This window comes from Chiloscyllium punctatum, chromosome 40, assembly GCF_047496795.1.
Source record: "Chiloscyllium punctatum isolate Juve2018m chromosome 40, sChiPun1.3, whole genome shotgun sequence".
NCBI classification, from domain to species: Eukaryota; Metazoa; Chordata; class Chondrichthyes; order Orectolobiformes; family Hemiscylliidae; genus Chiloscyllium; species Chiloscyllium punctatum.
This window is the reverse complement of record NC_092778.1, coordinates 55,857,804-55,884,838: the sequence shown is the minus strand read 5'-3', so window position 1 is coordinate 55,884,838 and position 27,035 is coordinate 55,857,804. Positions and strand designations below refer to the sequence as shown.

At 42.4% G+C, this 27,035-nt stretch overlaps 2 protein-coding genes across 7 annotated transcripts in view; one reads left to right on the top strand and one right to left on the bottom strand.

The window, feature by feature from the left end:
* Nucleotides 1-5,578, top strand: part of ccdc78 (coiled-coil domain containing 78) — a 78,288-nt gene extending 72,710 nt beyond the window's left edge. The window contains exons 21-22 of the mRNA XM_072559966.1: nucleotides 776-876; nucleotides 4,850-5,578. Of these exons, the coding sequence (XP_072416067.1) occupies nucleotides 776-876; nucleotides 4,850-4,934 (186 nt within the window). The 3' untranslated portion in view covers nucleotides 4,935-5,578. The remainder of the gene's footprint in view (nucleotides 1-775; nucleotides 877-4,849) is intronic.
* A 3,462-nt stretch (nucleotides 5,579-9,040) lies between these two features.
* Nucleotides 9,041-27,023, bottom strand: antkmt (adenine nucleotide translocase lysine methyltransferase). 6 transcript variants are annotated; one of them, XM_072559964.1, is made up of 6 exons: nucleotides 26,862-27,023; nucleotides 22,482-22,642; nucleotides 20,473-20,577; nucleotides 17,143-17,283; nucleotides 14,443-14,493; nucleotides 9,041-12,004 (listed from the first exon to the last, which is right to left on the bottom strand). In XM_072559964.1, the coding sequence occupies exons 2-6, from the start codon at nucleotides 22,638-22,640 to the stop codon at nucleotides 11,810-11,812; spliced, it is 651 nt and encodes a 216-aa protein (XP_072416065.1). In that variant the 5' UTR covers nucleotides 22,641-22,642; nucleotides 26,862-27,023; the 3' UTR covers nucleotides 9,041-11,809. The 6 variants fall into 6 exon arrangements, with proteins under 6 accessions (XP_072416065.1, XP_072416064.1, XP_072416063.1 ...); XM_072559963.1 differs by having other exon boundaries at nucleotides 26,760-26,863; XM_072559962.1 differs by lacking the exon at nucleotides 26,862-27,023 and adding an exon at nucleotides 26,474-26,819.
* Nucleotides 27,024-27,035: the final 12 nt, after the last annotated feature.

Below are 27,035 nucleotides of genomic sequence, written 5' to 3'. Positions count from 1 at the left end.
TCGAATTTATCAATGTCATTTACAATCCTGTGCATTTTTCAATCTTGTACATATATTTGGCTGAGGCATCAGCAGAGCCCAAAAAAACGTCCGCATGGGCCCCCTGTTCTTCTTTCGGCAGGCCGATCTTACACGGTGGTCTTTCCCCACCGCGCCTTGGCGGCAGCTGCCCCAAGCTTCAGCGCGTCCCTCAACACGTAGTCTTGGACCTTGGAATGTGCCAGTCTGCAACACTCAGTCGGGGTCAACTCCTTCAGCTGGAAGATCAACAGGTTTCGGACCGCCCAGAGAGCGTCCTTCACCGAGTTGATGATCCTCCAGGCGCAGTTAATGTTCGTCTCGGTGTGAGTCCCGGGGAACAGGCCGTAGAGCACGGAGTCCCGCGTCACGGCGCTGCTCGGGACGAACCTCGACAAGCACCACTGCATTCCTCTCCAGACTTCCTCTGCATAGACACATTCCAGAAGGAGGTGTGTGACAGTCTCGTCCCCCCCCGCAGCCACTTCGAGGGCAGCGTGCGGTGCGGCAGAGAGTCCGGGCGTGCATAAAGGATCTCACAGGCAGAGCCCTTCTCACCACCTTTAGTCTAGTGACATTACTACTTCACCAGCACTTCCTTTCCCAAATGGACTCTGGGAGTCTCTGCAGTACAGCACACCGTAACTTCCAAGTGACACTGAGTAACAAAGTGAACAGCTTCATGTATGCTCTGTAGATAGTCAAGACGTTTGGAATTATTGATCTATTAATACCCTGTGCTGGCTTTCACCCACAGGAGGAATTGGAACGTGAACGTGCTCAGTTGATCTCACGTGTCACAGTTGCTGAGGAGCAGTTGGCTGAACTGCAGGAGTATGTAGATAAGCACCTGGGAAGGTAAGGTCAGGCAGCACAGACTTGCACATCTCTCATTCAAGCGAGCCTCTGACTGATGCCAACTTACTTTTCACCAAAAAATGTCTTTTCTATGTAGTACTCCTGGTACCCTTGCATCAACCAACAGTGACTGTCCTATCACTGTAGAAAAGTTTATTTGTCATAGGCAATGAAATGTGTATAAACACCATTTTGGGAGGTGAGGGAGGAAATTACAAAGGCCTCTGACCTAATTTTTAAAATTCCTCTCTGGTCATAGGGAGGTGTCAGACACTAGAAGACAGCTAAAGCAGTTCCATTTTTCTAGAAGACTGGTGGAGATAAACCAGGGAATTATAGACCAGTGAGGTCGACAAACTATTGGTTAGGGAAACTCACATTTTTCTTTCTTATGGGATATCTGGTTGGCATGGATGAGTTGGACCGAAGGGTCTGTTTCCATGCTGTACATCTTTATGACTCTATAAAGAATTAAATATATTGTCAATTTTGCACAATAAATACTGTAAATCAGTGGATCAGCACAGCTAATTAGTGACTGTTACGTTGAGACTGATGACTTCTAAATAAAAATATTGATTTCCCAATGACCTATTCAGAGAATTACCAAAAGTTTTGAGTTTTAAGAGTTTTATCGGACTAGATTTGGTTGGGATATCTGGTCGGCATGGACAGGTTAGACCGAACAGTCTGTTTCCGTGCTGTACAACTCTATGACTCTATAAAGCAACTAAAGTCAACATTGATTAAATATTACTTAGTAGGCAGAAAATACACCTAACTGCAGTACAGATATTCCCCCCTTAACTTGTTAACACAATGGAAACCCTACGTTGTGCTTAGACATTATTCTGTATTCTGCATGGTCATGTAATCTTAAACTTAAAGTCCATCTCCTCCAGGCCCCTTTCTCCTGTGTCACCAAGGTGAGTTTACCAATGTGTTTCTTGACCATGTCTTCACTCAACCCTTTGAGCATAATCATGTAGACCCTCGCTGTAAGATTCCCAGCCTTGATTCTATGGTCTGTAACTTTCCACAATCCTTGTTTCCTTGAGTGTAGATTCTGTTCTAAACAGGCCTTCATTTGGGTGGCTAACACAAAAGCAATGCTCACTGGGCTGGAAGGTTTGTTTTCAGATGTTTTATCACCATACTAGGTAACATCATCAGTGAGCCTCCAGTGAAGCCCTGGTGTTATGGCCTGCTTTTTATTTATGTGTTTAGGTTTCCTTGGGTTGGTGAGGTGGTTTCCTGTGGTGATGTCATTTCCGGTTCTTTTCCTCAGCGGGTGGTAAATGGGATCCATGTCAATGTATGTGTTGATAGAGTTTCGGTTGGAATGCCATGCTTCTGGAATTGTCATGCATGTCCTGTTTGGCTTGTCCTAGGATGGCTGTGTTGTCCCAGTCATAGAGTCATAGAGATGTACAGCATGGAAACAGACCCTTCGGTACAACCTGTCCATGCTGACCAGATATCCCAACCCAATCTAGTCCCATCTGCCAGCATCCGGCCCATATCCCTCCAAACCATTCCTATTCATATACCCATCCAAATGCCTCTTAAATGTTGCAATTGTACCAGCCTCCACCACATCCTCTGGCAGCTCATTCCATATACGTACCACCCTCTGCATGAAAACGTTGCCCCTTAGGTCTCTTTTATATCTTTCCCTCTCACCCTAAACCTATGCCCTCCAGTTCTGGACTCCCCAACCCCAGAGAAAAGACTTTGTCTATTTATCCTATCCATGCCCCTCATAATTTTGTAAACTTCTATAAGGTCATCCCTCCGCCTCCGATGCTCCAGGGAAAACAGCCCCAGCCTGTTCAGCCTCGCCCTATAGCTCAAATCCTCCAATCCTGGCAACATCCTTGTAAATCTTTTCTGAACCCTTTCAAGTTTCACAAAATCTTTCCGATAGGAAGGAGACCAGAAATGCATGCAATATTCCAACAGTGGCCTAACTAATGTCCTGTACAGCCGCAGCATGACCTCCCAACTCCTGTACTCAACACTCTGACCAATAAAGGAAAGCATACCAAACACCTTCTTCACTATCCTATCTACCTGCGACTCCACTTTCAAGGAGATATGAACCTGCACCCCAAGGTCTCTTTGTTCAGCAACACTCCCTAGGACCTTGCCATTAAGTGTATAAATCCTGCTAAGATTTGCTTTCCCAAAATGCAGCACCCCGCATTTATCTGAATTAAACTCCATCTGCCAGTTCTCAGCCCATTGGCACATCTGGTCCAGATCCTGTTGTAATCTGAGGTAACCCTCTTCGCTGTTCACTACACCTCCAATTTTGGTGTCATCTGCAAACTTACTAACTGTACCTCTTTTGCTCGCATCCAAATCATTTATATAAATGACAAAAGGTAGAGGACCCAGCACCGATTCTTGTGGCACTCCACTGGTCACAGGCCTCCAGTCTGAAAACAACCCTCTACCACCACCCTCTGTCTTCTACCTTTGAGCCAGTTCTGTATCCAAATGGCTAGTTCTCCCTGTATTCCATGAGATCTAACCTTGCTAATCAGTCTCCATGGGGAACCTTGTGGAACGCCTTACTGAAGTCCATAGAGGTCACATCTACTGCTCTGCCCTCATCAATCTTCTTTGTTACTTCAAAAAACTCAATCAAGTTTGTGAGACATGATTTTCCATGCACAAAGCTATGCTGACTATTCCTTATCAGTCCTTGCCTTTGCAAATACATGTACATCCTGTCCCTCAGGATTCCCTCCATCAACTTGCCCAACACTGAGGTCAGGCTCACCGGTCTATAGTTCCCTGGTTTGTCTTTACCGCCCTTCTTAAACCGTGGCACCACATTAGCCAACCTCCAGTCTTCCGGCCCCTCACCTGTGACTATCAATGATACAAATATCGCAGCAAGAGGCCAAGCAATCACTTCTCTAGCTTTCCACAGAGTTCTTGGGTACACCTGATCAGTGGAAGTGGTGTCCTTCCTCATCTGTATGTAAGGATAGTAGTGAGAGTGGGTCATGTCGTTTTGTGGCTAATTGATGTTCATGTATCCTGGTGGCTAGTTTTCTGCCTGTTTGTTCAATGTAGTGTTTGTTACAGATCTTGCAAGATATTTTGCAAATGACATTAGTTTTGCTTGTTGTCTGTTTAGCAGCTAATGAACCTGAAAGACCCTATCCAGACAAAAAGTAAAACTAATGTCATTTACCAAATACCTTGCAAGAACTGTAACAAACATGACATTGGACAAACAGGCAGAAAACTAGCCACCAGGATACATGAACATCAATTAGCCACAAAAAGACATGACCCACGCTCACTAGTATCTTTACATACAGATGAGGAAGGACACCACTTCGACTGGACAACACTTCCATCCTAGGACAAGCCAAACAGAGACACACATGAGAATTCCTAGAAGCATGGCATTCCAACTGGAACTCTATCAACAAACATACTGACATGGATCCCATTTACCACCCCCTGAGAAAAAGAACAGGAAATGACCTCACCAACCCAAGGAACCCTAAACACATAAATAAAAAGTGGGCAATACCACCAGTGCTTCACCGGAGGCTCACTGATGTTACTTAGTATCGTGACGAAACATCTGAAAACAAACCTTCCAGCTCAGCAAGTAAACTTACATCAGAACCTCAACCTGAGCTACAAATCTTCTCAAAACTCACTAGCATAGCTTTTCTTCAGCTGACATCGCAGAACCTGTTGTGGGTCTAATTCCTCTCCTCCCTCCCTTACTCCCACAATCTGACTCTGACAGTCTAAGCCTGCCGAGAAAGCTAAGGCGCTTGCTCCTTTGGTGTCTGGATGTTCAAAAAACTTTGAATGAGCTTCAGACTTGGCCTCCTGGTCCAAGCGAACCAAGGCACCCTTGCTCGACCAGTCTTTGTGAAAGGCGCTATATAAGTGACGGGTTTTCGAAACTAAATTGCCGTTTTGTTAAATAATGCAGGTACAAGCAGGAAATTACCCGCCTCCGAAAACTGGTTGGATCTGAAGTCCCAAGAGCAGCCAGTGCTGATGTTATCCGTCATTAACTTCCTTGGCAATCGCACAGGATCCTCAACTCTGAAATGGAAGTCTCAACCCCCTGCTGTCACCAGGAATTTTCTGAGCAGTTATTTGGAAATGAAAGTTGTGATTAGTAAAATAACATAGCATTTTTACTGACAGTGTGCTACAGCAAAATACGGTACTCATTATTTACGGTCTGCCACACGGGATGAGACAGTGGTTCTACCATGTGCAAGTAAACTTATCCTCAAACGAGACTATTTACACAGGAACAGGAGAAGACAATTCAACTCTTCATACCCAACTGATCTGGACTTTTGCGCAGCTGCCTTGATTCCATAACCTTTAATATCCCTGCCTAACAAATGTCTTTTCAATCTCTGATTTGAAATATTTAGTTTATCTCCAGCTTCAGCAGCTCTTTAGAGAGCAAGTTCCCAATTTCCATTACTTTGGCATCAACTGGGAAAGGCTAGGTTTCGAATTATTCCCATACACTTGGATCCTACTCAACGGATTCATTGGAAACCTGTAGTCAAACCCAGGTTTCTAGAAACTAAACTGTTGCAAAAGTATAATCAGTTTTCCTTCTCAACTTCTCGCATTCAGGATTATTATTATTCTGTGTATATATATATTTTTTCTCATTAAATCATGTCTTGCTGAAGCACATCATCAGATCAGATTCTCATTGAAATATGTTTCCAGTCTGACCACCCATTTTACTCTGTACAGACCAGTTCATATTCAGAATAATGGTTAGGTAGATGTGATTTTAAACCAGCAATCGCATTGTATGGTCTACATAACATTGTTAACTACATGGGGAACTAATGCCTGACTCCAGGATGACATTAGCCTTGAAATCAATCCATGAGAGCCATTTCCATCTTGCCATATATCCCATGAAATTATTGGGGCAATTTTTGGTCCATTTTATTTAATTCTGCCAGTGGCAAATGGTAAAATGGACAGTAATGTACAACACAAACTGTCATCCATTAATTTAAACTGGGATATAATTATGAATTCTTAATGTACAGCCAACTTGATCACAGGGAAAATATCTGAACATGTATCCTGTGTAAAATAATATCAATTATATCTGACATCATGCTGAGTTTTTCTCCCAACTGCAGAAACATGAAAGCCAACCATTTAAATCCTGTGTTTCCTATTTCAAGATGAATTGACCAAGCCTGAGAAGATTCCTTTCAAACACTTGGATATTATAATGAGCAGAAAATATGCTTAGTCAATTGTACAGGAAACTCTGATAAATTTTAATCACTGAAAATTGTAGACATTAGGAAAATTGGTTTATGTACTGCAATTTGTAAGAATAAATTATACAATTTAGCATGAAAATTCTCACTCTGCCTTCCAGCTCTCTTTGAATGTTTGCTTTTCCAATCAGTGAGTTTCATGTAGATAAATTTTAATCAACGTGTTTTGACCTATTATTGCACACCTCTGGAGGGGGTAGAAGTTGAACACAAGTCCCCTGGCACAGTGATGGAGATGCTATCGCTGTAACATAGAGGTGTGTTAATTATGTCATTACATAGCCAGTGTTTAATGGAGGACTATTAACATTCCCCTTATCTCAGACTGGAGTTAAACAAGGAGTTTCCTCCAACTGTATTGTGAAGCTATGTCTGAGCATGTTTAATCAACCTGTTGAGGCATGTTATTGGGGCTCATGTAGTACAGCATCACTATCTCTGAGTCAGAGGCCTGTGTTCAAGTCCCACCTGTTCCAGAGTTGTGCTGTAACAACTCTGAACAGGTTAATTAGAAAATATATATCTTGATCCAGAGGAAGAGCAACTCTCACTCCACCACAAGAGCCCTAAAGGGGAGCTGTTTCTATTCTCGGGCTTTTCAATGATAGACCAAATGGAGACTGGTCATTTGTACCCTTGCCATCTTTGCAATATGTAATAACCTTGCACTTTTCATGTACATTTTAACTCCACTGGTTAAATTATTTTCTCTCTTATCTAGAAATGGCAAGGAAATGTTGATTTGTCAATTCCACCTGTCTTGCCATGATCAAAAATATTATGTATTTTAGTAGAATTGCAGTAAATCTTCTACTCAGAGGTACTCATTGATTTACTATCCCCTCCGTTAGAGCTCCCATTTGATGTAGAACCCTCCTTCTTTAATCCATCTCCGCTGTCCACTTGTCACTGCAGTAACAAGAAAGCAAGATTTTTTTTCCCTTTATAAATATTACTTCCTGCTTCTATGGAAATAATTTTAAAAATTGATAACAGTAGATAAGAAAAAGGAGGCTTAATTGTTATGTGAACTATATGGGCTGGATGCCCTACACAGGACCATAGAATCCTTACAGTGTGGAAACAGGCCATTCGGTCCATACCGCTCCTCTGAAGAGCATCCTAACCAAAACCCCACCCCCACACCCCCACCCCCACTACGCTATCCCTGTAACCCTGCATATCCCTGGACACTACTGGCAATTTACTATGGCCAATCCACCTAATCTGCACATCTTTGAACTGTGGGAGGCACAAGGAGAATGTGTTAAGTCCACATAGGGTGTGAGGGTAGAATTGAACCTGGGTCCCTGGCACTGGGAGGTAGCAGTGCTAAGCAGAGGTTGCCCTATGCCTTCCCTCATGCTAGACAGTGCAACTAAAGATGCTGGGCCTCCAAAACTGAGGGAGCCAACTCTTGCTTTGTGTGAAATGCTATCAGGAGCAAGATTGGGCCCTAATGTGACCACTGATTGGCAAGTTTAAGGCCTAATAAATGCAAGGGCCATCTGAAGCCTCCCTCCCTTGGTAAAAGTGCAGATAGGTTGGGGATAAATAGTAGACAGAGAATCTTATATGTCCCCAACCTGTCTTTGAATCTACCAACAGAGAAGCATAAATTGCAGCCTATTGCAATTATTATTAATGCAATAATATAATGTTTTCACCAAACATTTCTGACTTCTCAAAACAAGGAAGCAGTAAGTAATATTTATAAAGGAAAAAAATTCTTGCTTTCCTGTTACTGCAGTGACAAGTGGACAACGGAGGTGGATTAAAGAAGGAGGGTTCTACATCAAATGGGAGCTCTAACGGAGGGGATAGTAAATCAATGAGTACCTCTGAGTAGAAGATTTATTGCAAGTCTGCTAATTCTTCAATCGTGCCTGCATCCCACTGATCTTCAAACCTGTTCCATATCACAGGTACTTTTGATCACAGGAAGGCCCCAGGGGTGTAGAGGTCTCGGGGTGCCATGGTAGTATTCCTAGCTTGGATCCAGGAGGCCTGGGTTCAATTCCCACCCACTCCAAAGGTGTTTAATAACATTCTTGAACTGGTTGGTTAGAAAATGTCTGTAGCTATTGAAGAGTGCTATTCTCAACTTTTGAAGAGATACTACAAACCGCTTTTGTCTGGTTCTGCAAACAGATTATAAACTTCACCTTGTATGCCATGTTTTCTCTGTCTCGTAATCTTAGCTATATTTATGTAGCTACAAGAACACGTTTTAATAATTTTAAGTTTAAATACTCCTCAAATTATGTGATACTGTTCAGCAACACCAGGGATCCCGATACCAATCTGGAGATCTGAAGAGATGTGCTGTACATCGTTAACTCATATTGCTTTCTGTTCATGTGCTATTCTAAATAGACCTTTTTATAAAACAAAATCAATTGCGTCTAAAGTCTGTAAAGGACAGTTATGCTATGTTTCTTTGCCATGTTTCAAATAATCCATTGACGGTGCAAATGATGCTTTCTATTTCTTTAGTTCGGCAGCATAATACCCAGCATCAGTGCCCTATTTTTAAACTGTAATGCTTTTTCATACTCAGAACATCAATGTGAATCTTCCATTCCCAGACTGTGAATGTAAAAACTTCCCACTACTGACAGAATGGTTTCAAGTGTGAACCGTGAAGTGGGGATGGTGGAAGATGTTTACACAGGGTTCCCACCAACTCCATACTATAGCCTTGGTGAAAACAGCAGAGGAATGCCAGTAAACAACCACTTTTGACAATTTATGCTATTGGTCCAGAGACATTGTTCATTATTTGGTTGTGTCATAGTGGCAGGTGAAACCCAACAAAGAAACTTCTGACAATACTCTTCAAGTATGAATAACTTTGGGGTGTATGGGATAATTTACAATTTTAATTATTTCCCAATAAAATATAACAAAGCTTTTTTTAAACTGTTGTTATAGAACTGTAATAAATGCAACTGAACAAAGAGGAATGCTTTTCATATTGATATGTAAATTGACTGAAGGCTTTCCACATTGTAGACTTTGTTCCTGTTCTTTGCATAGTCTTTCATTCCAAAATGGTTTATTAAACGTTCATTTCAGGCTAGGATGAAATATTTTCATCTTCAGTTTGTTGAGCTGCAAAAACTGTCGTAACAGAAGAATATCAAGTGCTCAGGCTGGAAGCCTGTGACCAGTGATGTGCTGCAAGGATTGATGATGGGTCCACTGCTTTTTGTCATTTATATAAATAATTTGGCTGAGAATAAAGGAGGAACATTTAGTAAATTTGCAAACAACACCAAAATTGGTGGTGTAATGGACAGTGAAGAAAGTTATCTCAGAGTACAATGAGACCTTGATCAGATGGGCCAGACAGAGTTTCATTTTGATAAATGCGAGGTGTTGCACTTTGGTAAGGTAAATCAGGATAGAACGTAGAACATTACAGCACAGTACAGGCCCTTCGGCCCTCAATGTTGCGTCGCCCTGTCATACTAATCTGAAGCCCATTCCACCTACACTATTCCATGTACGTCCATATGCCTGTCCAATGATGACTTAAATGCACTTAAACTTGGCGAATCTACTATCGTTGCAGGCAAAGCATTCCATACCATTACTACTCTCTGGGTAAAGAAACTACCTCTGACATCTGTCTTATACCTATCTCCCCTCACTTTAAAGTTGTGTCCCCTCGTGTTTGCCATTCCCATACTTGGAAAAAGGTTCTCCCTGTCCACCCTATCTAACCCTCTGATTATCTTGTATGTCTCTATTAAGTCACCTCTCAACCTTCTTCTCTCTAACGAGAACAGCCTCAAGGCCCTCAGCCTTTCCTCATAAAACATTCCTTCCATACCAGGCAACATCCTAGTAAATCTCCTCAGTATCCTTTCCAAAGCTTCCAAATCCTTCTTATAATGTGGTGACCAAGTGTGGCCGTACCAGAGCTTTGTACAGGTGCAGCATAATCTCCTGGTTCCGGAACTCAATCCCTCTATTAATAAAGGCCAAGACACTGTATGCCTTCTTAACAATCCTGGATAGGTCCTTAATAGGAGGATCATGGGGAGTGCTGCCAAAGAGAGACCTTAGGGTGCAGATTCATAGTTCCTTGAAGGTGGAGTCACAGGTTGACAGGGTAGTGAAGACGGCAATTGGACACATCTTTATTGGTCAGTGCATCGAATGTAGGAGTCGTGTTGCGGCTAATACAGTACACTGTTCAGGCAACTTTTGGAATACTGCATTAAATTCTGAACTCCCTGTTAGCAGATTTGTTAAACTTGAAAGGCTGCAGAAAAGGTTTACAAAGATGTTGCAGAGTTGGAGCTATAGTGAGAGGCTAAATAGGTTGGGACTATTTTCCTTGAAGTGTCAAAGTTTGAGGGGTGACCTGATAGAGGTTTATAAAATCATGTTGGGCATACGTAGGGTGAATAGCCAGTCATTTTACTAGGATAAGGGAGTCCAAAACTAGAGGGTATAGGTTTAAAATGAGAGACGAAAGATATACAAGTGACAACGTTTTCACATAGAGAGTGGTGCGTGTGTGAAATGAGCTGCCAGAGGAAGTGGCGGAGGTGTATACAATTACAACATTTAAAAGGCATCTGGATGGGTATATGAATAGCAAGAGTTTAGAGGGATATGGGCCAAACGCTGGCAAATGGAATGAGATTAATTTAAGATACCTGATTGACATGGATGAGTTGGACCGAAGGGTCTGTTTCCGTGCTGTACATCTCTATGACTCTTAATGAAATTAATAGGGTTCACCTTGGTGGAGCAGGGAGAAGAGTTCCTGTTAAAGTCTGGAGGAGCTCACAGACTTCATCTCTGCTCAGAGTGTGGGATAATATATAAATGAGGTGTGGGTTTTTTTGGTTGTATTATGAACCTAATGGGGAAACCTTTTTTGTACTCTAGATGACTACTAAATCATGTTTAGTCAATGTTGAGTTTAATTTGCTTGTTGCAGTAAGAAGTTTAAAATGTTACATAATTTTGTGGAATTATTTGCATTGGTCAGTGAAAGATTCACGTTTTTAAAGGATAATAGTCTCAAAGGGGCTCAAAACAAATCACCATTCACAATCAGAAGGAGAGCCAGACACATGTTCATAAGCTCCATAAAGTTATGCTCTAAATGGATGCCAGCATGAGGACATTGGCTCTCTGCTTCTCTCAAACTAACTGTAGAATTTCATTTATGTTGGAAGTTATGGCAAGGGACAGCCTTGCACCCTACTGCTTAGCATAGTAGTCACACATTATGACAAGTGGCAGCATCTTTGAAAGTTTGATCTGTCTGAAAACCTCATTTTAAAATTTCCTGTGTTGTATTAAGGAAGGAAATTCCTCTTTTCAGCAAGACCAGATTGCTTATCCTTCTCTAATTAGCAAGGCAACAACTTTCCAAGATGTACATCGTCAAGTTGCAACATTGGATTGAAAAAGAATCAAAGATTATTGTGTAATTTATTACAGAGGAACCTCTGGCTTCGAAATAAAGACCTCTTGTAAGTTTTTTTTTAAAATCCAATGTGCGGCTTGCAGCTTAAAATAAAAAATTATGTAACTGTCTCCTCTTGAAAGTTGCCTTTTTGCAACTATTGGCTTGTCAGTGGATGTTACACTGCTGTTCCTTCACGTGTGATCTGGGAAACACGTTCTTGTCGTAGTTGCTTGACACTATAACGCCAGGTTCTGTCCACTCCATCCCCAACAGTGCAGCAAGGTTTCCAATTTGGGAAAGGGAATCGACCAGCAACAATCCAGGCATCTTCTGGAAGTTCAGATAACAACTTGACTTCCAGTAATGAAAGCTGTGTAGAAAGAAGCGTGTTTTAATGCCTTTGATGGACTAATTTATTGTAGGACCAAGTAACTTAGTGTCATGCTAATTCTAATGTCCATAGTGCATGTCCAAGCATAAAGATGGAAATTATTACAATGATATTTCATAGCCTGAATCACGTCATGTACCTCTCCAAATAACCACTCACTTCAGAAAATTAAACTAACATTCAGAAAATCGAACAAGAGAGTTGTGGTATCTAGTTAATGAAGTGGGATTGGGACAATTGTGCAAGAAAACACAACCTCATTAGAGAAATCCTCCATGAAACCTGACAAAACGCCACAGCTGATTTCTGGTAAAGGCCAGTCTTATATTGACAGCACAATGGAGATGCTTTTCCTCTTTTAAATTCTAGAGGTATAGTATAGATTGCTTTTACTGTAAAACATACTGTGCTCGAAACAGTTTGTTGACCTACGCTACATTCAATAAACACAGAAATTGCTGTAGAAACTCAGCAGGTTTGGCAACATCTTTGTTCTGAAGCAGGGTCACTGGACCCAGAAATGTGGACTCTGCTTTCTCTCCACAGATGCTGCCAGACCAGCTGAGTTTCTCCAGCAATTTCTGTTTTTGCTTCAGATCACCAGCATCCGCAGTTCTTTGTTTTATTTTTGATGTTGAGTAGCATTGTCTTAATACTTCATAGAATCTGATGGGGTGTTATTCTTCTGCCTATGAAAGACAAGAGGCAAAATCCTTCCAGCATCTGAATAACGTGGGTAATGGTGAGAAAATTGAACGCTTACAATGAGAATGAAAAATGTCAGATTTTCTCCCTAATGTTTTAACAGTTAGGTCAGGATTTGGCCGGAGAGCAACAAGGGCCCTACTTGCAAGTATTAACATCTATTATTTCACAATCTTGCTTCGTTTTTATGCAGGTTGCTATTCTCCCAGATACTGGTGAAAAATGAGACCGCACCAATTCCAGACGTGAAAGTCTGAGTCGTCATGTGGTGGCTGCAGCTTACTGGTGTCTTGTCAGGGCCTCTACCTCAGCCATCATTCCCTGATATCTCATGGCATGATCCATGGCAGTGGTTGCCTGCATCCTTCGTCATTGGCAAAGCAACAGCCTCAGCACAACATCTTGGCATATCTCAGACTGATTTATAATTCAGTTTAGCACTTTAGTTGTGTAGTTTGGAGATCACCGACATCTTAAACTGCAATGCTGTTTCCAGGCTGCAGGGTGTGCAGGGACAGGCACTCCATCTCACCTCTAGGCTGTTAACCTGTTTTCTTGGCACACACTCATTTCGCAGTTATTTGGACACAGCATCTCTGCCCTACCTTACCTCTTTGTGTGGACAGAAAGAATGACAGCTTGTCCTGCTTACCAGCAGTGAACAGTCAAGGGAGCAGACATGTTTGGCGGACACCACTGTGGTACAACAATGTCACCCCTAAAGCATTTGCCAACAGCTTATGCAGCAAACATACTGACCGTGCTTCACCGAAATATCTTAAAGAAACTAGTCCTCAGACCAATTAAGGGGCCTGTGGTCAGTCAGGAAAGATGGTGAGGTGTCCTGCATTACTGAGTGAGTAGGATGGGCAGAGGACAGGAAAGCTTTGTAGTTTGGGGGTTGGGTTGTGTTAGAAGTATTAAAGGAAAATGCTGCATACAAGAGTAACAGCAGTAGATTTGATGGGAACTGGGTGCGGCAGTGGGGTTAGAATCAGGTGAGGTAATGGAGAGGAGATGGGGGCACATTCCCTGTGGAGTTTAGAAAGTCATGAACCTTCTTACTGCATGACTGTGCATTCCTTCAGACCGTGGACTCTGCACTAACCAGCTGGCTACTTCAAGCCAGGCTGATAGTGTTGAAGATGGTGCATGACTGGGGTGTAAATATGGTGCCTGCAGTGTGAATATCCTAAGTCCCAGCACCAGTGAATACTTCCACTGCTGTTGACTGCAAGATCGCACACAAGCAGCACAATCGAGGTGGGGTGCAGACTCAATGAAGCAAGCCAGGGAAATTATATGATAAAAAATTGTCAGGGCTCATGGCTCAATGAAACTCTCTGAAATTGACACTTAGCTGAAATATGGGAACGTTCAGCCCAAGGAGTTATGTGCTGCACATGACATACCACAGCAATGCAGAGAACAGTGAAAAGTGTTCGCTATTCAAATCTTGGTTATTTACCCTGATATTGGACAAATAAAGTTATATGGATCATTGGAGACAAGGGGTCTTCTTAGGGAGTGACCAGAGACAGTGAACTCAAAGAAATACCTAACATAAGAAACCAAACAATATAACACAGGTACATTTGGAGGTTGCAAGCAGAGATCCAAGATTGTAAAATTACTGAGAACACACTGATAAGCCAGACTTATGAATTAATAAGAGAGAGATAAAGAGTGAAAATGAATCACCTACTACTTACCACACTAGGAGCTAGGAAAACCGTGACATTCGAGCAGTCTGACAAATCAACCTGAAATAACAATAAATCAATCTGTTTCATGAATATTTCACCAGTTCATTTCTGAGAGTCACATTTGAATAATTCCTAATTTACACAGAAGCCATGCACAGATTTTACATTGTTGTATAAGAACATTTGTAACAATTCTCTTAGTGGGTTTTGAGTATATTTGTAGCTCAGGTTGAGGTTCTGGATATAGGTCCGTGCATGTTAGTTTGTAAATCACATTATAAAATACCGTGCAAGGACTGTAACAGACACTACATTGAACAAACAGGCAGAAAACTAGCCACCAGGATACAGGAACATCAACTAGCCACAAAACGACATGACCCTCTCTCACTAATATCCTTACATACAGATGAGGAAGGACACCACTTCGACTGGGGCAACACATCCATCCTAGGACAAGCCAATTTGAGACATGCACGAGAACTCCTAGAAGCATGGTATTCCAATCAGAACTCTATCAACAAATACATTGACTTGGACCCGAATTACCACCCCCTGAGAAAAAGAACAGGAAATGACATCACCACCGGAAATTACATCACCAACCCGAAGAAACCCAAACATATAAATAGAAAGCAGGAATCATCAGCAACGCTTCATCTGGAGGCTCAGTGATGATGTTACCTAGTATGGTGATGAAACGTCTGAACGTGAACCTTCCAGCTCAGCGAACAAACCTATATGCAGCAACAATTTTCTACTTCAGGATTTGGTTTCTGATAGTCTGTTCTTTGCCTGTAATTTTCCAATCTCGCAAAGTCCCCTCAGCAACATTCTACAGTTAACAAAGATGAACAAGATCTGTTCCAGGCCCTTACCAATGTTACTCAGTGACCAGAATGTGTAAAAGATTGGCCTTGGGTTCAAAAGGCTGAATGGTCAGCCCCTGTTCTTACATTCAAGCAGCTCCCACAAATCAGCCTGGGATGCTTTATTATAATAATAGTGTTCCGTAAACACATGATGTCAGGGTGCCAGTGTTGGACAAAGTCAGAAGTCACACAACACCAGGTTATAGTCCAACAGGCTTATTTGAAATCACAAGATTTCAGAGCGCTGCTCCTTCATCAGGTGAAGTGGAGGGAAGCGCACAGGCACAGACTAAATAGGCAGAGAGATAATAGCAAGGTGATCCCAAGTAATAAAGAGTGTCAATAGAGAAGTACAAATAATGTGAGTCGAGGCTGAATAACAAGTTTTTGCAGTGATCAAAAGTGTCCAATGGTGATCAAGAGTGTCAACAGCTGAATAACAAGTAAAGAGATGACCCTTGAACTGATTAATTAAGACAGAGAGATAATTACAAAAAAACAACAAAACTGTTCTTAATTTTTTTTTGTAATTATCTCTCTACCTTAATTAATTGGTTCATTGGTCATTGCTTCACTTGTTATTCAGCTGTTGACATTTTACTCACACCATTGGACACTTTCGATCACCTGCAAGGACTTGTTATTCAGCCTCTACTCACATTATTTGCACTTATCTGCTGAAACTCTCAACTATTGGAATTATATTGCTATTACCTCTCCACCCATACATTCTGTGCCTATGCGCTTCCCTCCACTTCACCTGACGAAGGTGCAGTGCTCTGAAAGCTTGTGATTTCAAGTAGACTATAAGCTGGTGTTGTGTGACTTCTGACCTTTTCATAAATGTAATTTGTTGTTGTAGCACACCTAGGACTAGGGGTCACAGGTTAAGGATACAAGGTAGACCATGAGGAAAAAATTTCTTCACCCAGAGGGCACTGAGCCTGTGGAATTCTCTGCTAAAGAATGTGGTTGAGGCCAAAACATTGAATGTTTTCAAGGAGGACTTAAATACAGTTCTTATGGCTAAAGGAATCAAAGATACAGAGAGAAAGTGGGAACAGGGTATTGAGTCAGTTGATCAGCCATGATCATCTTGAATGGTGGAGCAGGCTTGAAGGACCGAATGGCCTGCTCCTATGTTTTTATGTTGTACTTTATATATATCCTCACTGCTTATCTGAGATTGATACCTTGCTGTGCAGCAAGTATGAATGGGAATCTATGTCAGACTCTGCACTAAAATATTAATCTGTCATGCAAGTGAACTGTTCTTTGCTTTTAACTACAGTGGGCCAACTTTGTTCAAGTTGTAGACAATAATTTTCCATTGACAATCTTCACTTGATCTACGTGATTTTTATGTAGTGTCAGACCAAAGATTTTCCCAGTGTAAAGTTACAGCATTATTTCTTGGGAAAACATTTGCTCGATGCTATTACTTCCTCTTGTGTGGGACAATTAGATCGAGGAGTCTACTTATCAACAGCTGTTTACTTAATGAAGAACGTAACTCCTCGATGCATGAAATTGTTTCTGAACCGCTGTAACATTACTTGAGAACCGAATACAGACTGTATTGGCATCCCTAAAGCTGGAAAATAATGGCTAGTCATCAGTTTGTGCTAACCATGTACATGCTTGTAGAAGCCTGTATTTTACTGGAATCTGATGGCCAAAATGAATTAGCATTTAAATGTGATTTTTAATGGACATAATTTCTCAAAAGGTACATATTAGAGATTGAGAAAGCTATGAGCAGCATCCAGTAATATAAAATAATGAAGCTTTTACCCCTACTTTAAATATTAATTCAAAATTAAGGCTTTCCTACCTTCCATAAATCTTGTCTCACGTAAGAAACCTGGCCGTAACAGCCAGCTCTCCAAGCGTAGAACTTTGACAGCCTGATGAGCCATGGATTTAATTCATAGCCAACTGCTGGATGGAAGCCATGTCTACTGGCTTCTAAAACCTGCAAAGTAACAGGGATTCTGCTACTAATTATCATAATGAAGAGTCTGGTTTTGCACGACTTTGAAAATGACAAAAACAAAATGGTGGTCATGCAACAATGAGAAAGAAGTTCTTGCTTCAATCTAATTCTGCACAACTGCAAACATTTTACGTGGTATCCTTTAGAATCTTCAATGTAGAAACAGACCGGTCAGCACAATTGGTCACATACGCCTTCTCCCTGCTATACTATTAACTCTCATATCATTGCAATGGGGAAATGGTTGATAGATTTGTCCTTTAAGTGAGGAAGAAGAGGTAAAGGCAAGGCAAAACCTCCATTGTTCCAGAGGACTATACGGATGCTTGCTCATTAGAGGGAGATGACTGGCAGTGGTTTAACTTGAGGGTCATCGTGTCTCAGGTGAGGGGAGAGGTTGAGCAGATGGGACCTCTATGGTAACCTCAGCTGGTGTGGGAACTGAAGTCACGTGTCGGCATTAGTCTAGATGCAAACCAGCAGTTGAGGTTGAACAGCCGTCAACTTCACCAATATATTCCACCCCAACCTCAAATTCACCTGGACCTTCTTTGACACCTCCCTCCCCTTCCTGGACCTCTCCATCTCCATCAACTGTGACCGACCCAAAACTGACATCTTCTATAAACCTACAGCTACCTGGATTACACTCCTCCCACATGCTCTCCCTTATTCCCAATTCCTCTGCCTCACTGCATCTCCTCCCAGAAGGACCAGTTCCACCACAGAACATACCGGATGGCTGCCTCCTTTAAATGTCGCAATTTCCCTTCCCTTGTGGTTGATGATGCCCTCCAGCGCATCTCATCCACTTGCTGCTTCTCTGCCCTTGAACCCCATCCCTTCAACCGCAACAAAGACAGAACCCCCCTGGTCCTCACCTTCCACCCCACCAACCTCCGTATACATCGCATCATCCTCTACCATTCCAACCACCAACAAACAGACCCCACCCCTATCCGCTTTCCGTAAAGACCATTCTGTCCGTGACTCCCTTGTCAGGTCCACAGGCCCCACCAACCCACCCTCCCCTACTGGCACCTTCCTCTGCCCCTGCAGGAATTGCAAAACCTGTGCCCACACCTCCCCCCTCACCTCCGTCCAAGGCCCCAAAGGAGCCTTCCACACCCACCAGAGTTTTACCTGCACTTCCACACATGTTACTTACTGTATCCATTGCTCCTGATGCAGTCTCCTCTACATTGGGGAGACAGGAAGCCTACTCGCAGAGTGCTTCAGAGAACATTCCCAGGACACTCGCACCAATCAACCCTACTGCGCTGTGGCCAAACACTTCAATTCCCCCTCCCATTCTGCCAAGGACACACAGGTCCTGGGTCCCCTCCATCATCACACCCTTACCACCCGATGTGTGGTTGGGACCCTCCAGCCACAAGGCATTGATGTGGATTTTACCAGTTTCCTCATTTCCCCCCCCCCCCCACTTTATCCCAGTTCCACCCGTCCAACTCAACTCCACCCTCATAACCAGCCCTACCTGTCCATCTTCCTTCCCACCTATGTGCTCCACCCTCCTCTCTGACCTATCACCATTACCCCCACCTCCATCTACTTATTGTACTCTTAGATACCTTCCCCCTAGCCCCACCCCCCTCTCATTGATCTCTCCACCCCCTTGGCTCACAGCCTTATTCCTGATGAAGAGCTTTTGCCTGAAACATTGATTTTCCTGCTCCTTGGATGCTGGTTGATCACAATCTTGAAGCTAACTGAACTAACTGATTCCCACCCTAAAGGCAGCGGTGGCAGGGGACCGGGGTGGGAGGGGAGGCGAGGGGAGGGCGTGGACAGAGGAAGACAGAAAAAATACCTGTCATTGCTATTTTACCACTTCAAGTAGGGTGACTGCACAGTATGTTTGTCAACAACTTGAAGAGGACTAATTTACAGAGTAGTTGGGAAAGAGCTGGGTGTGGAAGTTAAGCACAATACTAGCTTTAAAGAGTCAAAATGGGCTGAATGTCCTCCCTCCCGTAATATGATTTCTATGATCATTCAAGGTACTTTTTTCCAAAATCAAGTTTTTTTTGCCGAGTGTTGCAGTATTTGACAGTGATCATTAATGATAATTGTACACTATCAACTACACCAAAGTTACTCTATTCCCTATCGATTTCTTCCTCAGCACCACTCCCTGACTGAAACATTAGAAAGGTAACCATCCACCACTCAGTGCACTCCTGTAACTAGAAATGCTCAAGAATGACTCATTCTCTACTTAATTTCAATTCACCAGCAAGAATCACAAAGTGGTCGGAAATGGGGTAGGAGAAGGTAATGGGGGCACTTCCTTTAGATGAAAAGGCAAAGAACAAAGCACTTTTACCTCAGTATGTATTCCCAGCTGGCCTAATGTGCACCAAATTCTCTAGGCTAGAGAATTAGAACTACAGAGATAACTTGAGAACCAGATCATGTCTAAATGGGCAGCTGAACAGAAGAGCAATTTAAATGGGTGCACTGGGAAATAGATTCATGCCCAAAACAGTGAATCACATGGTATACTCAGACATGCTAAGATGGGAAGGCAATGGAACGATTAGCCACAGTGTATTTATTAAGTTAAAAGCTCCATGTAAGTTGCTGTTATTATTGTGCAGGACAATACTGGATAAAATCCACCCAAAACACAGAAAAACTACGTAGTTGCTGCATTAATATTCTAGCATTTTTACATACTGACAATAGGGAATGAGGCAGAGTCAACGTAGAACTTATAATATAAATGTCAGAGCTTGGGGAGTAACAACTGAACCCAAATATTCTTCATGATTCTTTGAATATGGATTAGCATGCCACTTTCAGTTGAGGAAGAGGGGAAGAAATTCAGTCCAGCCCACTTTCATGCACCCCCTGGGGAGGCTAAGGGAACTGTTTGAGAGCAGAATTACCAAAATTGAAAGTGTTGGGTAGTTTACCAGGTGGGAATGGTTTGTGGAAACACAAAGAAAGAACAGCAAGAATTTCAACAAATGTAAACTATGTGGACAAGATAGTTAATCAGCTTCCACAATTATTAGGTTATTTCATCAATAACTTTTATAAAGATTGGTCTTAAGTGTGCACTGAAATCCAAGTTAAATTGGAGAAGTTGTTCAAATTTTTGATTACAGAATATATTGCGTTTTAGTCCAACGATTCACGTACAATTCGGCCGTCACCTGATCCCAAGTCCACCACTTTGCCAGACCGGCCTTCCAGTAAAGTCATCACATTTTGCACCTGTTTGTGGCTTGCAGGTATGTAGGGTACCTGGTAAAAGACAGTCATCTCATTATTGTGTCCAGCTGGCTTTCCTCGAAACTGAGAGACACAGAATTCGCAATTCACTTACCCAAACTAATTCTAAAAACCTGACAAACCATTTTTTCTGATTCAGTTGTTACAAATTCAACAGTGCAATAACCTCCATTTCTCAGACTAATAGTAACTCCTGATCATTCTTGTTGTCCGATCAGGAGCAATTTGAATTCTCCTTCATTCATGTCCCAGTGACTGGTAGATCACAGCAAAGTGAACTTCCCTTTGGTTGTTCTCATTAGAAAGGGTGCTGGCTGTATCTAACCAGTCTGTGCTTTCAAAACTCAAGAGTACAGTGTCCAACATTAGAAACGACTCTGTGATTGGACGACACTCACTAAGCAATTAGTACTGTGCAAAAGATTACACTAACAACTAATTTGAGCTTATCAATTTGATCTTGCAATGTGGCTCATCCGCGCATACGAGGAATGGCATATATTCACACACAGGGCCTGCCTTTTGCAAAATATGACAAACATTGTGGTTTATCAACTAAACAAAGGTTGGGTGACATTCTTTTCCTGTTGTGTCCTTCATGGCAATTCCTTAACTAATCAGAGTCAACTTGTCTAGCTTGAATTTAAGAATTTTGCAGTTAACTGCTCCATGGTGCATTTACCATGGCAACAGCTCCATGAGGCAGAGACTACTTGCCAAAAGAACTCTGCATATGCAGAATGAATTGCTGCTCCCTTTCTGATTTGATTATTCCTGTGATTCTGTCCTGACCAGTGTAAGAAGAAAAGCTTCAACAGCATGTTGTTTCTTCTTAGCAACATCAGAAATTTCCTGCTTACTGGTATAAATTAGGTCAGACTTACAGACTACATTCTCAGTTCATGATTGTTAAGAGAAACTGGAAGAGTCATAGAATAATACATCACAGACACAGGCCATTTGTCCCACCAAGGCTTTGCAACCTCTTTCAAAGAGCAATCGAGTTGAACCCACTCCTATGCTCTTGTTCCCACTATCATACATAGAACAGTACAATAGCCTTCGGCCCTTGTAACAGCTAGCAGGGTATTCCAAATCCTAGCAACCTATTGTGTATAAGAGCTTAATTTACCTATTTTGTGGCTCAGTGGTTAGCATTGCTGCCTCACAGCACCAGGGACTTGAGTTCAATTCCACCGTCGGGTGACTGTCTGTGTGGAGTTTGCACATTCTCTCTGTGTCTGTGTCAGTTTTGTCCATGTGCTCCGGTTTACTCCCACAGTCTAAAGATGTGCAGGTTAGGTGGATTGGCCATGCTAAATTGTCCACTGTCCAGGGGTGTGCAGGCTAGGTGCATTAGCCATGGGTAATGTTGGGCTACAAGGAGAAGGTAGGGGGTTAGATCAGGTCTGAGTTGGATGCTCTTCGAGGGTCAGTGTGGACTCAATGGGCTGAATAACCTGCTTCCATATTGTAAGGGATCTAAGGTAAGGTCTATGATCCCTAATTGCCCTCTCTGACCCAGATCTTCCTGAAGTCCTATTGTTTCTGAATGTATTTGGAGCTGAGATCTGACCCAAAGTCCTTTACCTGAAAATAAATCTAATAACAGTTTTATGATTTGGGGATGGTTGCTTGTGGACCTACTGAAAAAGTGGTGCTTCTTTGTTTAGATCCTTTTATCTGAAGATACTGATCTTGTACTCAAAACAATGAAAGGAACTTAAATATACAGGTGCAAGGAGTACAGATGATGTGACACTCCAAATGAACATATCGGCAAGCTGACAGTATTAGCAGTTGGTTAACCAGAAAAATTCACTACACACTCATTTTATATGGTTACCCTAAGTCAAGCTATCCGATTTGCCTGGTGTACATCTAATGCACTTTGTAGAAAGTTGTGTTTTCCATACCTGTAATCTTAGAGGGACCCTCCTGAAACCAGGCATCAGTATTCCTGCCCATACTACATATGCAGTTAACCCTGTGCATCCAGCGATCTGAAGTAAACCCCAACCGCCAACCGACTGCTTCCTGAGCTCAGCTTCCCCTTCACTGTCATCCTGGTCCATTCCTAGAAACACAAAATGACTGTAAGAATTTAGTCGTGTGCATGTACTGAGATAATCCTCATTCAAGGAAATCTAACGATTGTGTTAGCAATCCTAGTGTATTGCAATGTGGAAAAGGTTAGTATCAAAGCCTCGTGAATCATTGAAGGCTGTTCAGCCCATCTGCTCAGTACTTCCTCTATTGCTTTAGCTCCCAGGCATTTCCTTTACTTTGGTCATGTCAGCATCATAGAAGATATTGATATCATACCCAATATTTATGGATTGGGTTAGCAACATGATAATGACCGGTCTTTGTCGATTGAGGGGTAGATATTGTACAGAAGACCAAGGATAACTCCCTTGCACTTCTTTGAAATCGTGCCTGGAATTTTTATATCATTCCAAGCAGGGAGATGGGATCTGTTTAATGTCTCATGTGAAAGGCAGCACCTCTAATAGTGCAGTGGAATTCCTGGATTGGAATAGAAGTCTTGACTTTTATGTTCAATCCCAGGAGTAAACATAAATCCTGAACCTTGAGAGGCAATAGTGTCAGCAACTATGCAATAGCTCCACCTGTAAGGGTCTTCATTATGACAGCTCAGGAATGAAAAGCTTAACATATGAGAAACGTTTGAAGACTCTGGGTCTATACTCGATGGAATTTAGAAGGATAAGTGAGGATCTAATTGAAACATACGGAATACTGAATGGCCTGGACAGAGATGTTGGGAAGATGTTTCCATTGGTAGGAGAGACTAGGACCTGAGGGCACAGTTATAGAGTAAAAGGAGGTAATGAGAAACTTTTCAGCCAGAGAGTGGTGAATCTATGCAATTTATCGCCAGGTCATTGAGTTTATTTAAGATTGAGAGATAGGTTCTTGAGTATCAAGGGGGTCAAGGGTTATGGGGAGAAGCTGATCAGCCATGATTGAATGGTAAAGCAGGCTTGATGGGTTGAATGACCTAATTTCTGCTCCTATGTCTTATAATAACATTTCTGAACAGGGTGATTAGAAAATATCTTACAGTTTCAAATAAAAAGGTAATTAATGTACACATTTATAAAAGGTAACCTTTTTTCCTCCTATTGCTGCCCATTTTCCCTTATGGGCATTAATTTCATGCCATGTTTCAATGATGATCAGTTAGCCACCTAAATCAGTGATGAGCTACCTAGTACAGGCCAGAAGGTTAAACCCCAACTTCGTCGTCTAAACATGTGATCTAGACATTCCCTTAAAGCCTCACAGAAACAAGCATGTTTCATTATTCAGTCTTGTGGGGGGCTTTTTAAATTACTTCAGCCATATTTTCATTCTTGCTACACTTGTAAAATAGACTCAAAATTTGTTGAACAAATTTTTTGGATAGGACATTAACGGTCTGCCTATTTGCATAGATGTAAAAAGTCCCATGGCACTATTCAAAGTAGAAGTTACCCTCAGTGTGCTGGTCAATACTTAATCCTCAACAAACATCACAAAAAAATAAGCAGTTGTTTGGCAATTATAACTTTTTTGTTTGAGAGAGCATGCGCTGTGCAAAATGTCTGTCATGATTTCTATATAGACTATCAGTGAGTACATTTCAAAAGTACTTTATTGGCTGTGAAATGCAATGAGACATCCTGGAGTTGTAAATTATGCTATACAAATGCAGGTCTCTTGATTTCTGGTTACATCAAGTTAAGAAGAATAATACATTAACGCTCTACATAGCTAATTTAAAATCAAAGCATCAAGGTTACTGGTTGTAAACAGTCTGGTTAGTACACAATAGTAAAACCAGGAACTTGCAAAAATGGGGATAGAAAACATCAAAGTGAACATTCCAAACTGAGGTTAACCGTGAAAATATTTTGGATCAGACAAAACTCCCTACAGGGTGACCAATTCTTATGCTAGGAAAGGGATATTTCCACTGGAGAAGGGGGAAAAGGTTGGAGAGTTGTGGTAAGCACAATAGCAGGGGATGGGTGCAAACCTTACAACTTATGGGCTAAATTTGTTATCTCTCTGCTGGTCGATGTGCAGACCCACTCAAAGCACTCAGCTGAGACCTCCAGGTTCAATCCTGGAGACAAGGGACACAGTCAAAAAAAGGGAGAATCGCTTCAATTATAGGACAATCAACTAAGTTTGATACCCACTCTAGGAGAATATAAATCTGCCCCATTAACAGGTGATAGAGGAGAAAAAACTTAGAACAACCAGTTAAGACACACCTTAGTGGAAGATGGGACTTGAACTCAGACCTTTTAACCCAGAGGCAGGGGCATTAATTTTGTAACACAAAACCTTTAATTTTTAAAATTCACCATCTATCACAGCTGGATGTAAAACCATGTATGCAGAATGAGTCTAGAGTCATGAATAACTAGGCCAGTGACGTTACCATTATACCACCACCTTCTTGCTGGATACTTTAAATTAACATATTCAGATATGTTATGGAGCAAGGAGGGCTTGAACTAGGTGCCTCTGTGTCATGAGTAAGGACACGAGAATTTTAATTAACCAGTTCAGATGTGCTATGACACAACTTTGGAGCAAGTGGGACTTGAAAATCCAGGTCTTCTACCCTACAGGTAGGGCACTACCTCAACACCACAAACACCTTTAGCCACCTCCCCACTATAGTAAATCCTGTTTAAATCAATCTGTTCAGACTCTGGGCAGGGGGGATCTTGAACTCAGAACTTAAGGACCAGAAGCAGGGACACTATTCCTGGAGCACAAAACCCTTCATTATTTTCCAAAACTGACCTCCTTCCATGATGGGATGTAACACCAGATCCCCCAGAAAATGAGCAATTTGTCTAGTGATTTTAGCATATCCACACTCTCACAAACCCTGTTTAAAATCAACCTGTTTGGAGATGTTACCCTGAGAAATAGAATTAGCTTTTATTGTCACACAAACTTGATGAGTACAATGAAAAGTTTATACATCTTCACTTATAGCACCATCTTCGGTAGAGAGAAGGTTGAGAGGTGACTTAATTGAGACATAAGTTAATCAGAGGGTTTGAGAGGATGGACAGTGAGAGCCTTTTTCCTAGGATAATGATGGCTGGTACTAGGGAGCATAGCTTTAAATTGAGGGGTGACAGATATACCACAGATGTCAGACAGTAGTAGAGGCATGGAACTGCCTGCAACAGTAGTAGACTCACCAACTTTATGGGTATTTAAATGGTTATTGGATAGACATATGGACATATATGGAATTGAGTAGTTTAGCAATGGCGTTAGATTGGTTCCACAGTTCAACACAACATCGAGAGCCAAACGGCCTGTACTGCGCTGTTAGGTACGAGGCACCTAGGTACAGCTTCTTTAGTTACAAGATCTTAGAAAATGGAGAAGTAAAATGTTCAGCATTACAGAGACAGAAGTTCAGAACCTCAGTCTTCCAACCCAGACCAAGCTGGTTTGGAGACAGTAAGGGTTGCAGATGCTGGAGGCCATAGTCAATGGACGTGGAGCTGGAAAAGCACAGCAGGTCAGACAGTATCTGAGGAGCAGGAAAGTCAACGTTTCAGGCCAAAACGGTTCTTCAGGACTAAGTTAAAAATCCCACAACACCAGGTTACAGTCCAACAGGTTTATCTGTAAGCACTAGCTTTTGGAGCGTCGCTCCTTCATCAGGTGGTTGTGGTGTAGAAGATTGTAAGACATGGACTATAACCTGGTGGTGTGTGATTTTTAACAGAGTCCAGCAAGTTTATTTGGTCGCACACTCTGAAAGCTAGTGCTTCCAAATAAACCTGTTGGACTATAACCTGGTGTTGTGTGATTTTTCTTTTAAAAACTTTGTCCACCCCGGTTCTTCAGGAACGTTGACCTTGCTGCTCCTGGGTTGCTGTCTGGTCTGCTGCGCTTCTCCAGCTCCACGGTGACTGACCTCGACCCAACTGGTACCGAGGTCGAGGAGATGGAGGGTCAAGTCCCACCTGGCCCAGGTGAACCTGCCCCCTCCTTTCCCCCAGGGGATGGGGTGAACCAGACACTGACTGCGGCTGTAGCCGAAACAAGACTCGGTGGAAATTAAAAAGCGAGCGGGAAAGATCACGGCGGCAGCTCCAGGCTTTTAGACCAGCGCCTTCCCGCCGACATCTGACTTCCAGAACCTTCTCCCAGGCCCAGTTGGAACCTCACGCCGTTTCTTCCTCCATCTTGTCCTGCGGGCCTCCCCACCAACCAACCTCACCGCACCGGAACGGACCGATTACCTCGACGGAACGGGAAGAAGGTGTCGCCGCCAAGCCGTTCCCCCCACCTCCGTGGCCCCGCTCTTTAGTTCCTCCACCTCCCAACTGTGTTCTTTAGTTCCGCCCTTCCCCCACTGTGTTCCAGAAGGTTCCAGGCGCGGGCCCAGAGTCGACCGTTGGCGGCTCCGCTGCTCT

Excerpts from the sequence above, each read along its gene's own strand:
- antkmt (XM_072559959.1), bottom strand. The coding sequence starts at position 25,848 with ATGTCCATATGTCTATCCAATAACCATTTAAATACCCATAAAGTTG. Across the intron at positions 17,284-20,472 it reads GATCAGGTGACGGCCGAATT|GTTTTAGAAGCCAGTAGACA; the intron begins GTACGTGAATCG and ends GTTACTTTGCAG. Across the intron at positions 12,005-14,442 it reads TTTTCCTAGCTCCTAGTGTG|CTTTCATTACTGGAAGTCAA; the intron begins GTAAGTAGTAGG and ends CTTTCTACACAG.